We start from the raw sequence: 12,938 nt of genomic DNA, 5'->3' as shown, positions 1-12,938 counted from the left end.
TTTTACGCTTTACCTCCGCTTTAAACAACAACAGGGAGGAATTTATCAAAAGTGGAGCAGTTGCTCATAGCAACCAGTTTCTTCAGATTGCTCAGTTAAGCTTTGAAAATGAAAGGTTGCCATGGGCAACTGCTCCAGATTCTGTCTTCTCCAGGTTCTATCACTTCCCCTCATTGTGAAATTTATATACAGTGCAGAAATCAAAGAATGGTATGTACCAGTAATAATGACTATGGTCATTTCCAAGCTAGACAACAATCCCAAGGACACATTTTGGAAGGCAATCAGTGACATCTGGTAAGTATGCTGTAATCAGAAGGTCCAGCAGCTTCCAGGTGTATGATCACTGCAATGTAAACATGCTGCCTTCCTTCCTGTACTCCATGATGCAGCATTACACCACACAACCCGATGACCTGGCAGAGGCCTCTTCCCAGATAGAACAGCAGAGGAGTCTGTTATAGTGAAGGGCAGGCAATGACAGTAGCTGTGTGGGCAGTAAGAAGCATCCCTGCCAGTCACATTCAGCCATATTCTCCCCGGTCCCTGCCACCCCCGTCTATCTTCCCCTTCAATATCAGCCTCCCCCGCCACCCATGTCCCGGTGCCCCCACAAACAGGGTAGGATACGTTCCAGATAGTAGTTGTCTCTGTCTCCTTCCATTGCTGCAGGTACACGAGTTACTGCGGTTGGAGTCTCTACGTTGCCAGGTAACCACTGCTGGTTGTAAAATCTCGCGAGACGTCTTCCCGGAAGACTAAAGCAGCAGGCTGTCTTCAGTAACCATGGCAACGGAGGACGCGTTCTATGAATGGAATGTTCGCATTGCAAAACAATTATCTGTTAGCAGCTGATAACGTTTTATCTTCAGTGACTTCAGCTGTTCTTTCCTTTTTCCCATCCGGCATTCTGCATTGTTATAGCTGTCATTAGTTTCTGATTCCTCTCAGCTTCAGATTTATAGCTGGATATTTTTATTAAAGGCAAAGCCCACCCAAAAATAAATAAATACACACTTCTTTATAAAAGAGAAAAGTGCATTTATTATTTTATTTATTTCTATATTTTGTGCATTGGATCCAGTAAAGAATTGCCAATGGCTGGCAAGTTCAATGCTCTGACTCCTTCAGACTCTTCCAGCCCTACAGGAATTCGGTAAAGCTGGCCATACTCCTATAGAATATCTGCAGATTTTCTATGGTCAGATGGAAAAAGTGCCACAGATTCCTCCATCTACGCCAAACTGTGTGGATGGAGGAATCTCCCGCTGGGCCAAGCTTCAGTATCCTGCCAGTCGGTCTTACTGGCTTTCAAAATATCTGAACAATCTGATTGGATGCAGGCATTGTTCAGGTATTGTGAGAGCCAGCGGCCGACTAGCAAGATACTGAAGCTTGGCCCAGAGGGAGATTCCTCCATCCACACAGTTTAGCATAGATGGAGGAATCTGTTGCACTTTTTCCATCTGACCATAGAAAATCTGCAGATAATCTATAGGTGTATGGCCAGCTTTAGAGGGACGGGAGGAAGCATCATTGAGAACTACAAGTCTCTCTGCCATGGTAACAGACAAGACTTGTATTCTCCATGCACAGATCCTGTCAAAAACATGCAATGCATTTGGGGTGCCATTTTTTTTCTTAATGGCACCTTAAATGTGGATGGAAAAATGTGCATTTTTACCATGTGTGGATGCGTAGGATGCTTGCAGCTGAAAATTCGGCATGAGCTACTTTCCCACGTTTGTCGCATATGTGCAACCCATTGATTCAATAGACTCACCTGCGGGAAAAACGCACAGGAACACATATGAATGCATGCAAAGTGCAATGCATGCAAAGTGTGAATAAGGTCTAAGGGCCTGTTCACATGAGATCAGGTCCTGATCAGGTCCTGATCAGCAGACGTGGAGCTGCTGATGCAGTGCGTTTTTGACGCATTTTTGATGCTTTTTCGGCCCGGATGCTGACAGTTCATTTTTTTTTAGCCAAGGGGCTGTCAGTATGCAGATTCAGCCTCTGAGGTCACTTCCGCCCTCTCGGAACATCTACTTCCCTTTGTGTATGTAAAGCTGGTGATCAGACATGTATCACATATTTGCAGGCATGTTAATGGTGCTGGCTACAGCAATCTGCAGAGAACGAGCCCGCAGGAGACATCGTTATTGGGTACACCCAATCTTGAGGCTCCGGGTCAGTTCTGGAGTTTGTATGAGGATTTGCGAGGTCACCCGGATACATGTTGTTCTCCTTTACTCGTATGTCCATGGCAAGGTAATGGGCATGTTCCAAATGTTTGCAGTTCATGTCGTTACCTCTACCCCAACCTGTCTGTCTATCGTTGATAACATCATAATAAGTGGAGCAAGAATACAATTTTTTTTTCCTTAGCTGCATTGCCTTGCGTATCCGTTCCGTTTTCGTTGCGTTTTGTGCGCGTTTGTGCGTTTCCGGACTGCTTCCGGACCAGACAAAATGTGACATGCAGTATTTTTTCTGTCGTAAGCTGAACGGACTGCGCACGTGAGAACTGTAGCCCATAAAACACATAGGTATACATTTGGATGCATTTTGAGTGCAGCAGCGTACGGATCTGGTCGCAACACAAAACGGACGTCGTGTGAACAGGCCCTTAAGCATGTTTATTTTTTTAATCTGTGTCTTATTAGGTATACGTTTTAAATTTCTTAGGGCTTGTTCACCTCATCGCCATTCAGTTGCGCTTTCTAAACCCACCAAAAATGCATGTACAGTGATTTGAATGCTTTTGAATGAGGCTAGGTCTCAGACATTATGAATCAGTAGATCCCTCCATTAATTGCCCAGAAAATGACTGGGAATGGGAAAATGAGTATATCAAACGGGTAAGTACATTATAGTATTACAGACCATGTTGTTCAGTTCCAGAGCTTTCAAAAATGTACAGCAGCATGCTTTTTTTTTGTACTGCAATCAGTGGCGGAACTACCGAGGTCACGGCCGCGACCAGGCCCTGGAGTTCCGCCACTTGGAGGGGGCCCAGGACAGGAGGAAGGGGCCCCTGGTGACCGCTGATTACCAGGATATTTATGATCCCGGTAACCGCTAATGTCAGTCCCGGGACCTCTTCCTCCTGTCCTGGGCCCTACATGCTTTACGCTGCTCCCCACACCTTGTTCCGGGTGCAGCGTGAAGTATCATCCAGCCGGGCAGCAGCCAATGAGTGGGAGTGGTGTAATCACCGCCCCCTCATCACACAGAACTGCTGCCCAGTGCCGAATAGAGCTGCTGCGGACACGAAGGTGACATGGGGTCCGGGAGCGGAAAGCTGGGGACATGAAGGGGAGATAATGGGGAGCTCGGGGCATGAAAGAGGAGAGCGTTTTTGTTTTCCCTTGTCTAAATTTTGTTTGAAAAAAAAAAATCTAATGTGTTTCATCTTGGGGGGGGGGGCTTTCATGGATTCTTGCTTCGGGGCCCTGAGGTCACTAGTTACGCCACTGACTGCAATGTGCCTGAATGCATTTAAATGCACCAGAACACACTTAACACATAAAAAAACAATTGTTTTCTATGTGCCCTTGCAGTGCATGGTATCGATCCAATGCAAAAAAAAACTGCAATTTGTGTACATGAGCCCCTGGACAGCTGCTACAGGAACAATTGCCGCCATTGGATTGGATTTCCCTGCTATTCCCTTTCTGGTGGGAGCTCAACATGTTTGGCTCTACCCTTAAGGTGCCCATACACTGCACGATTCTCGTACGAGAATCGCGGTAAATCCCGCGATCCTACGATAATCGTGCAGAAGTCTTGCGAGGGTTGTAAAGTGTATGGCCACCTTTATTTCCATTTCTGCTTCCAATAGTGATCAGGACCATTAGCCCTCATTCACACGAGTACCATCTGGCCTGTACAGATCTGTGCGGCATGCACAGCCGTTATCGGGCAGCTCCCGGGAAGGACAGGTGCTGCGTGTGATTTGTACGCAGCAACCTGTTCTTCTCTATGGGAGTACGCAGCAATACGCTGCCCTACGCTCACCCGAACTGCACGTCCGTGCGGGTGTCCGCACTCGTACGCTGACAGGATGGATCCTGTCTGCGTCCGAGCAGGGATACCTGAACCCGTACGGACATATGCGGCGTACAGCCGCATACTCCCATAGAGAAAAACAGGCTGATGCGTACAAATCACATGCAGCACCTGTCCTTACTGGGAGCTGCCCGATACGGCTGTGCATGCAGCACAGATCTGTATGAGATGGCTGTTACTCGTGTAAATGAGGGCTTAGAGAAAATCTCCCTAATGGGGAGACAGACGGCAATAAAACTTGACAGAGGCTGTAACCCCTCACCACTCAATCAAAAAAAAAGAGTTTGCATTTAGTTATACTTTAATAAAAGAATTGACATCCTAAGAATATAATGTATATGGTAACTACGTTCATGAGTAAGATCTGCATAACTCTGTGAGGGATGCTGTCAAACGGTTATATTATCAGGGCACTGCTGGCAGTGTTATAGTTTGTCTTAACTACTGTCATTGTCACTTGCTGAACATGAAAGGAAATGTAAACTCTGTTGCCTAGTGCTTGTAAATCGCAGTGCCAGTTGATGTATGCACCTTGTCGAGGTGTTGCCTGACTTTGCCAACATAGGGAACAATAGTCATGGTACACATGTAAATAAGGCTGGGAGGGATTTAAAAAGGATAAGTCGTGGTTTAGGTACCCAACCTGTGGTGTGGGACACTTGGGTCCTGAAGGACAAAAAGATGAGTCCCTCTGGTTATGAAATGGTTATTTGATGGGTGTTTGACATTTTTATTGATGGAAGCACATAAATGCTATGAGTCTATTCACATATGTGCAGTGCATTAATGCTTGGCTGTTATGTCACACGTTAAAGTGACACTAAACTCAGGAGTTATCCAAGCCTGCAGCCAAACTATTGTCATTCTTTTTAGATGTGAAAATCTCCTTGGCACAGGCTTGGAAAACCCAGACAGTTCCGTTCAAACATGTAGTCTCTAAATTGTCATGGATAATGGTACACGAAAAATTGAGTAGCATCCTCGGAGACACCCAAAGTAAATTTGAGCAGGTGTGGGAACCTTGGATGCAGTATCTCCACATTTCTGAATCTCTTTAGCCAAAGGCCAGTGTCGCAAAAGGGATCCCCACTGCTGGGTCTCGGATTCCCCCCTGATATTTCTTCTATTTCTTCTTCACCCCTCTATTTTCACCCTTCCCCCTTCCTTGACCTCTTAATATTGTGTCTTTTTTATTGTTTTGTTTTTTTGTCTGTTTTTTGTTGCACCCAATGTGTGACTTGTACCGTTGTTTTATTTCTTTTTGATGAGCATCGAATGCACCTGACATACTGTAAGCAATATTGCTATAAGCTCGTCTAACTTGAATGTTTGGTGAATATGATTATCCTTCAAGATGCTATGTTTATTTTGTTTTGTTGTTTTACCTAAAAACCCTAATAAAAGAAACTTGTGAGTTAAACTCAGGAGTTAAATCTTAAAAATGTATTCAAGTACCCTAACTATTAACAAAAATGTATCTTATTTTTGTATCACTCGGCTGTAGATCCTCAAATCATCTCTGAATTGGTGCTGACACTGTCCTTCCTTCTGGAGTTTGACTTTTTGTTCCCCATGGTCCCAGTGTCTGTTGTAAAGTAATCACCTCTCCAAGCTTGCTCCCGTGTGTGTATGGTGTTTGTAAAGTGTGTTGTGTTCATTTGAACGAGCTGGCTAACACACCAAAAAGCACAAAAATGCATATACATCATTTTTATCATTGCAATGCATCACAATGCATGGAAATGCAAATTCATTAAGAAATAAAGTCACTGGCTGCACAGTGGACAGGCTATTAGCAACCAATGACTCTGGTGGGGCCGAGCTGAGGGACTAGTTCCCCATCTGGTCCACTCCCTTGATGATTGACATGAAACAGTGGGTAGTTTCCATTGCCATAGGCTGCCTGCTTTGGCTATTGAATCCACAAACTGCCTGCTGTTAATCACTAGCAGAGCGGACCTGATGGGTAACTAGTCCCTCAGCATCCATTCAGGCTCTGCCCACTGTCAACATCACTGGTTGTTAAGTACACTGTTAGCTGTTAGCTGTGTAGCCAACATCTGTGTAGCCGACAGCATCCTGAAGAACCAGTGACCAGTTTCCAGATCCTCTGCTTCATCAGCTTCTTTGGGGGTCCCTAGGTGATATAAGGGGTCTAACACGACTCTGCTGTTTCTGTTTCCATAAAGAGGACCTTTCACTGTATACTTGCTATTACGGGGGGGGGGGCTTGTTAGACCCCGGGGTGATAGCAATAAAGTTAAGTGTAAAAAAAAGTTTAAAAAACCATCCACTGTGAGCTGCAGTGTTTGGGAGGGGGAGCATGAGACACACAAATGAAGGAGGATTTGTCTCAGGCAGAGGTAAAGGAAGTTTTTTGTTTACTTTATGAGGCGTGTGTGTCAGATGCTAACTGGATTTGGGACTTGTTTAGACTTTCATATAGTACTTTAAAGTAAATCTTTCTATGTTTAGTTTGTGTATATATATATCATACAGGCTTTGTTTCCGAGCCTTGCTTTGCTGCTTGTTTTATCTATTTGCAAGACTACCAAACAGGATCTGTCTGACTGAAAACTGTAGACTCTCTGCATTCTCTATTGATGTGAAAAACCCATGGCGCCAATGGTTAGCTAAAGTCCAGAGACCAGATTTCAGGGCAAAACCAGGAAGCTCAAGCTTCTTTATTTTTGTTCACATGAAAAAGATGTTCTTTTTTACTTCAAATAATAATGTGATTTGGTGATGCTGACATGTGCCCTATTGATTTACCGGTAAGTGAATGTAAAGTGTAATCTTTAGCAGATGGTGCCCTTTAAAGAAAGCAGAAACTTCAGATGCAGTTAGCAGTTTTGGTTGTTTACATATTTAAATATTCATTGAAATAATTTATTTCCCTAACAACAAAAAAAAAAATAAAACTTTTGTGAATAATGTATTGCATACTGATTATGTGTCTTGTGTCGTATTCCATTCAGATATGATTAGAGTATACATTTCACTGAGATCTGATCTTTAATCTTTGATTTCTTATGGAAAGCAGGTGCTTTAGATCAAGCTGTTGGGAATACAGTAACCTGCCTGCGCCTGGAGGTGTGTTGGGGTGCCATTCAAACGCACCTAGCACATGCAACCACACACTAGCTGTGTTGTGGGATAGCATGGGCTATCCCAGAACACAGTGCCCAGATTATTTTATAAAGTAATGTGAAACTCTCTCTCAGTGGACCCATTTTTAATAACTTTGTGCACTGTCAAGGTCAACTGCTGATTATCTGGAAATGGCGCAATGAATTTAACAAATAAAAAGCAATTTCTGAATTTTTTAGTTCAAACAATATTTATTAAGGATTTCAAAAGTAACAAATGCATTACAATTACTGCTTCGTGTGCGAGGTCCACATATAAATATACGTAGGCAGAGACATTAATGAACACATTCGCAGAACACAGAAGCCCAATAATATAATTGGCATGAGAATACATTCTCAGTAACAGTAACAACAGAACTAAACCATGAGAGGAAAAGAAAGAAGAAAACTAGAAAGCAGATGGCAGGGAACAGAAAAGGGGAAAGAGAAAATAGAAAAGAGGAGAAAAGAAAGAAGAGAGAGAGAAACACTATGACAAGGGGGGACACAAAGACAGAAGAACAGCAGAATATATTAAAGAGGAACTCCAATAATTACAAAATAAACCCTTGCAATGGGGCCACCCATGCACTGCAAAGGGTTAACTGTTCGTTTTGGTCGAGGGGTTGGATTAAAAACAATATACTCAGTCAATCTTTGATCCCATCTGGATGTTTCTTCCCTGTGCTTTGGTGGTCTAAGCCCTAACCAAAACAAGCAGTTAACCCTTGTATTGCTAGGGTAACTCTGTACTCTGCTCCGCTGTGTTCCCTGGGGCCTGCTGTGAGCCCGCACTGTGCCTGGAGCTGCCACCTCCGCTCTATCCCCTCGGAGCCCACACAGCCCACCTGAGAGCCCGCACAGCCCACCTGAGAGACCGCATAGCCCACCTGAGACCCTGCACAGCCCACCTGGGATGCCACACAGCCCACCTAAGAGCCCACACAACCCACCTGAGACCCCGCACAGCCCACTTAAGAGCTCGCACAGCCCACTTGAGAGCCAACACAGTCCCCCTGAGACTCCGCAAAGCCCTCCTGAGACCCTGCAGAGCCCTTCTGAGAAGCCCCACAGGCCTTCTCCGAGATATGGAATATCCTCTCTCTCCTGGCTGTCTCTCCTCGCTCTCTCTCCTGGCTGTCTCTCCTGCAGTGTTGAGCTAGAGTGTTCGGATTTCACTTGTAGAAAAGGTAGTGTAAGGGCTGGGCGTATTGCGTTCCATCTGAACGCACCGCCAGAGCAGAACATCTCGGATCGCGGGTTGCGTTCCAGCATGGAACGCAACGTGCGCGATGACGTCATGCGGCTCCTCCCACCGTTGTGCGGTTCCTCCCTTATGAAACCATTCATAAGCCCTGAGGGAGCTCTGCACGGCGTTCCACTAATTTGGAGTGTGCGCCGTGCCTGCTCCAGCCACCGCAATCCTGCCACTTGGGGAGAACTACCTTGAAGCTGGAACCTCATCCAAACTACGCGGACCAACACTTGCCACAACGGTCCACCTGTATCAAGTATCAGTCACCTCTGTGACTGTGTAAAAAGGACTGTCAGTTTCCTACAGCTCTGAATTGCTGATACTCATTATTAATGTGAAACACCTAAGTTGCCTCTCTCCACTGTGTATACTGCATAACCATTCTAAAGACTGTACTAATTGTTGATACCGCCATCTGTTGTCAATGGAGACTTAACTAAATCCCTGCTGGATAGAACTATTCAAAACTGTGTTCCCCACGCGCTAGGGATCTCTGGGGCAAACAATTACCAAACAGCCGATCCATCACTCCTAAATACTTGTTTTGTAGGTAGCTCATTAGCTTATGGTTAAGCAGCTCACAATCTCCAACACGAGGTACTGGGAGCAACTCCAGGACATAAAACAGACGAGCGCCAGACCAAACAGAGTCAGTGTTAAGTTTAAAAAAAGCCAGTCACTGCCTGCAATCCACACATTTTAAGAGAACTACTCATAGCTACAAAAATAACAAAACTCCTTCATTCTTATCGTTTCCAGGCCCTGAGGAAAGGGGTTCTGTTTCCCCCCAAAATGCGGTGGCTGCTTGCTCGACACAATTATTACACTTTTAAATGTACTCTGACATTCTCTGATTGCAGAAGGCATATTTGATAAGATGCAAAGTGCACATCAATCTGCTGGAAGTATAGAATGAGTGTGGGAAAATGTGGCTCTGGGATTACTCTTAAGACCTTCTTCGCACAATTTAGCCCCTCCCTTCCCCCAGCCTGTTACTCTACAGACCAAATGCACAGAATTAGGTCCCTGACTCCCCGGTGCTACTCCAGGGGGCACCTAATCCCTTGGTTGGGAACTGCAGATCTAACCCTTAGCTCATGACTGCTCAGCATCATAGTTCAAAATTGTTGATTGATTCCCCTTAGTATTACTAAACCCAGCCATTGTATCAAAAATAGGAATGCCTAACAGGCAAAAAATAACATTCAAGATTACACACTTCTATTATTTTAGTAGGCTGCATCGTAAAGAATGACTGGTGTCATTCCTGAATGGGCTTTCAGATATGTTAAACTATTAGTAGAAGTAGTTTACACTTGAAATGATGCTTGCAATAATTGAAAATGAAGTTACATTTACAAAAAACCCTATCATTGGCATTCTAGATGACTAATTATGGTCATTAATTTGCTACCAGAATGTAAAAGTTCACTTCTGCTATTACAAACATCATCTCCCTTTTTGCCACCCTAGAGCAGTTCTTAAAAATATTGTATTCATTAATAACATTTCTGTATTTTCAATCGTAAAATGAATCTCTGCTGTTTTTTTTTCTTCTTTTATGTAACGGCATAAACAGTACACATAGTGCTACAGGCAGCTTGGCGGCTGCAAGGTTGTTATTTTGTGTTGAAGTAACCATATAATCATTCTCAATAAATAGCTACATTGCTGAACAGATGCTGCAAGTGTGAAAAGAAGAAAAATATTAATACAATTATTTTTAAATTAACAACCAGCTTGTAACATAAACCCACACCCACAATGAAATCTGTGTGAGGTGATGATAGCATGAATACAAAAACCACAAATGTAGGTAGATAGCAGAATTTATGTTTAACGAAAAACACACATCTGTTGTAGAAATTTTCAACAAATTATAAATATTATTGTTGGTATTTAGACGATAAAAATTGTTAAAAAAAGATGGGGGGGGGGAGTTTTTGTCAGTGTGTGTTGTTTTTTAATTGACAATCTTATCATAAAAATACATATTGGTAAAATATGGTAGGAAGTAAAGTACCTTGGTACACTGCCTGTCCAAAAAAAAAAAAAAAAATCACACACTAATTGGACTGCCTTTAGCTTTGATTTAAGGTACACATTCGCTATGGCATAATTTCGATAAGCTTATCAATGTCACCAAATGTATTTACGTCCAGAGTTGCATTCACTTCACCAAGATCTTGTAGTGATGATAGGAGAGTCGGACCACTGTGTAAAGTCTTCTCAAGCACATCCTAAAGATTTACAATGGGGTTAAGGCCTGGCCAATCCATGTGTGAAAATGATGTCCCATGCTCCCTGAAGCACTCTTTCAAAATTTGAGCTCGATGAATCCTGGCAATGTCATATTGGAATATGCCCGTGCCATCAGGGAAGAGAAAATCCATTGATGGAAAAACATGTATATTTAGGTAGGCAGCTGACCTCATTTTTGGGGGATATAATGTTGCTGAACCTGGACTGATTATCCATAAAAGACTCTTACCTATTTACTTAGCTATATGCAAGTGGTGATTTATTTATTTTTTTGGACAGGCAATATATGATACCATGGTAGTAAGTATAGTACCATGGTAGCCATCGGTAGAGTCAGAGAACTCATTTTAGATCGAATGGGAAAAGGTTAGAACCTTTCTCAAGTTTTTTTCCTGATGTTTGTATCCCTGTTAAGGAGATCTAACCTCACTATTTTTCTAGGGACAATTGTCAACAGAAGAGAAAGTGAGAGGAAAACCAAACACCAAAACAGAAGTAGAGGGATAATGTTTCAATGGGCATATCGGTTCAGGTAATAACTATCAGAGGTCATTACAGGGAGACTCTGTTATGCCTCTGGGGACAGGAAGTGTATGTAAATCTCTGTGTCCTTTAGAGCTGAACAGCAAAAAAACTCAACAGATTGTGAGCAATTCTCTACAAAACTAAAAAGAAAGCTTCGGCCAAAGCTACACTCAAAAGACTAATTCCAGGCGACAAATTAAATCAATCATTGAACTGCAAAGGGTAAATAACATTTGTTAACTAAAAAAGTAAATCCCATTTTGTAATGTATTGTTAAAAATTACATTTCTATTTCAATCTGAGGCCAATGTAATTTTTAAAACTGTTCATTTCAATTCAGTGCAATATGGCAATCTAGAAGCATTCTGTACACTGTCGGTATACAGACCACCCTCAGAAATGTAATTTCTTGCTTGTGTGATTGCCTCACTTAACAAAAAGCTTCCTTATTGGCCCTTCTAAGCCTGCTGGCCATAGTTAAAAGGCCATTCAATGCATTATACTGTATAAAAAAATAACCCTAGGCAAATCTGCATAAAAACCTAGTAGGATGGTGAATCTGAAAACCACAGGATGTGCCTCAAACCCATAGTAACAGCGAACCCGAACATCTTGCCTCTACCAAACGCTTCTGCTTATGTATACCAAAGCAAATTAATTAAATTTAACTCCTCTGCTTTATGATTTTAACCCAGACTTTGAATGTATTAAATAAAGCCTAATACATGCACAATGCATATGGTTTCTTTTTAATATGTATTTCAAATAATTAAAGTTTTTGTCAAGCCAAAAGGTTTTTTTTATTAGAATGGAGAAGAATTAGAACCCATGTCCGGTTTTAAACTTGTCTGGAGCTCCATTAGATAGATTTCTTATCCCTTACTGTCATGGTAAAAATTGTTTCACCAGACCAGAAGTGAAGGTAAATTTGCAGCAGCAACACAGACAGGAATAAAAAAAATCCTAATTTTAGTAGAGTTGGGGGAGGCTAGAATCCCTGTAAGGCTGTTTCCCAGTTGCAGATTTGTAAAGTCTATCCTACACTAGACAACTAAAGCAATTAATAACTTATTCTGAAGACAATATTTAAAAGGTTTTTTTTCGACTTTACCATTGACAGAATGGTCAGAAAAACTAAACATTCTGAGGACGTAGTAGAACCTTAAGATTATATTTTGCCTGTTTCTTCCTCCCTGGATTTGTCAAAAAATACAAATGACAGTTGCTAATTCCAAAGATATAATTTTGCCAAACTGTTTCACGCTGTTTTATCTTTACAGGTTTATAAATCCAGGATAAATAGTTAGTAAAAAAAAACTGGAAAACAGTAGGTCCCCAAGCACTCCTTACAGCGCTTCCGGTCCAAGTGAAAATAGTGGTGCTTGCAGTGACAATCACCGATGGCGCCGTGTACAACAGTCAATAAACAATAGAAATGGCCAGCACTCCGTAAATGAAATTTTAAAAAAAAAGTCAATTTATTTGGACTAAACGTCACACATATCGCAAAATCCTATGCGATATGTGTGGCGTTTAGTCCAAATAATTTTTTTTATTTCATTTACGGAGTGCTGGTGATTTCTATTGTTTACAGTAAAAAAACCCTAAACATTTTATACATAGAAAAAAGCCCTTGGGGTGTATTTGGTTTTAAAAATAATATTTTGCTCTTTTTTTCTAACCAGAAATTT

General features: G+C 42.2%; 1 protein-coding gene across 1 annotated transcript in view; it reads right to left on the bottom strand.

Moving 5' to 3' along the window:
• LOC108784722 (sperm-associated antigen 16 protein-like) overlaps positions 1-731 on the bottom strand; it is an 89,975-nt gene extending 89,244 nt beyond the window's left edge. Inside the window, exon 1 of the mRNA XM_018553605.1 lies at positions 631-731. Within this exon, the coding sequence (XP_018409107.1) occupies positions 631-664 (34 nt within the window). The 5' untranslated portion in view covers positions 665-731. The remainder of the gene's footprint in view (positions 1-630) is intronic.
• Between the last annotated feature and the right edge of the window lie 12,207 nt (positions 732-12,938).

The sequence above is a fragment of the Nanorana parkeri genome, unplaced genomic scaffold (genome assembly GCF_000935625.1).
Source record: "Nanorana parkeri isolate BGI_ZX_2015 unplaced genomic scaffold, ASM93562v1 scaffold125, whole genome shotgun sequence".
NCBI lineage: Eukaryota > Metazoa > Chordata > Amphibia > Anura > Dicroglossidae > Nanorana > Nanorana parkeri.
Note: the sequence above shows the minus strand (reverse complement) of the source record. Positions and strands in the feature narration are given on the sequence as shown.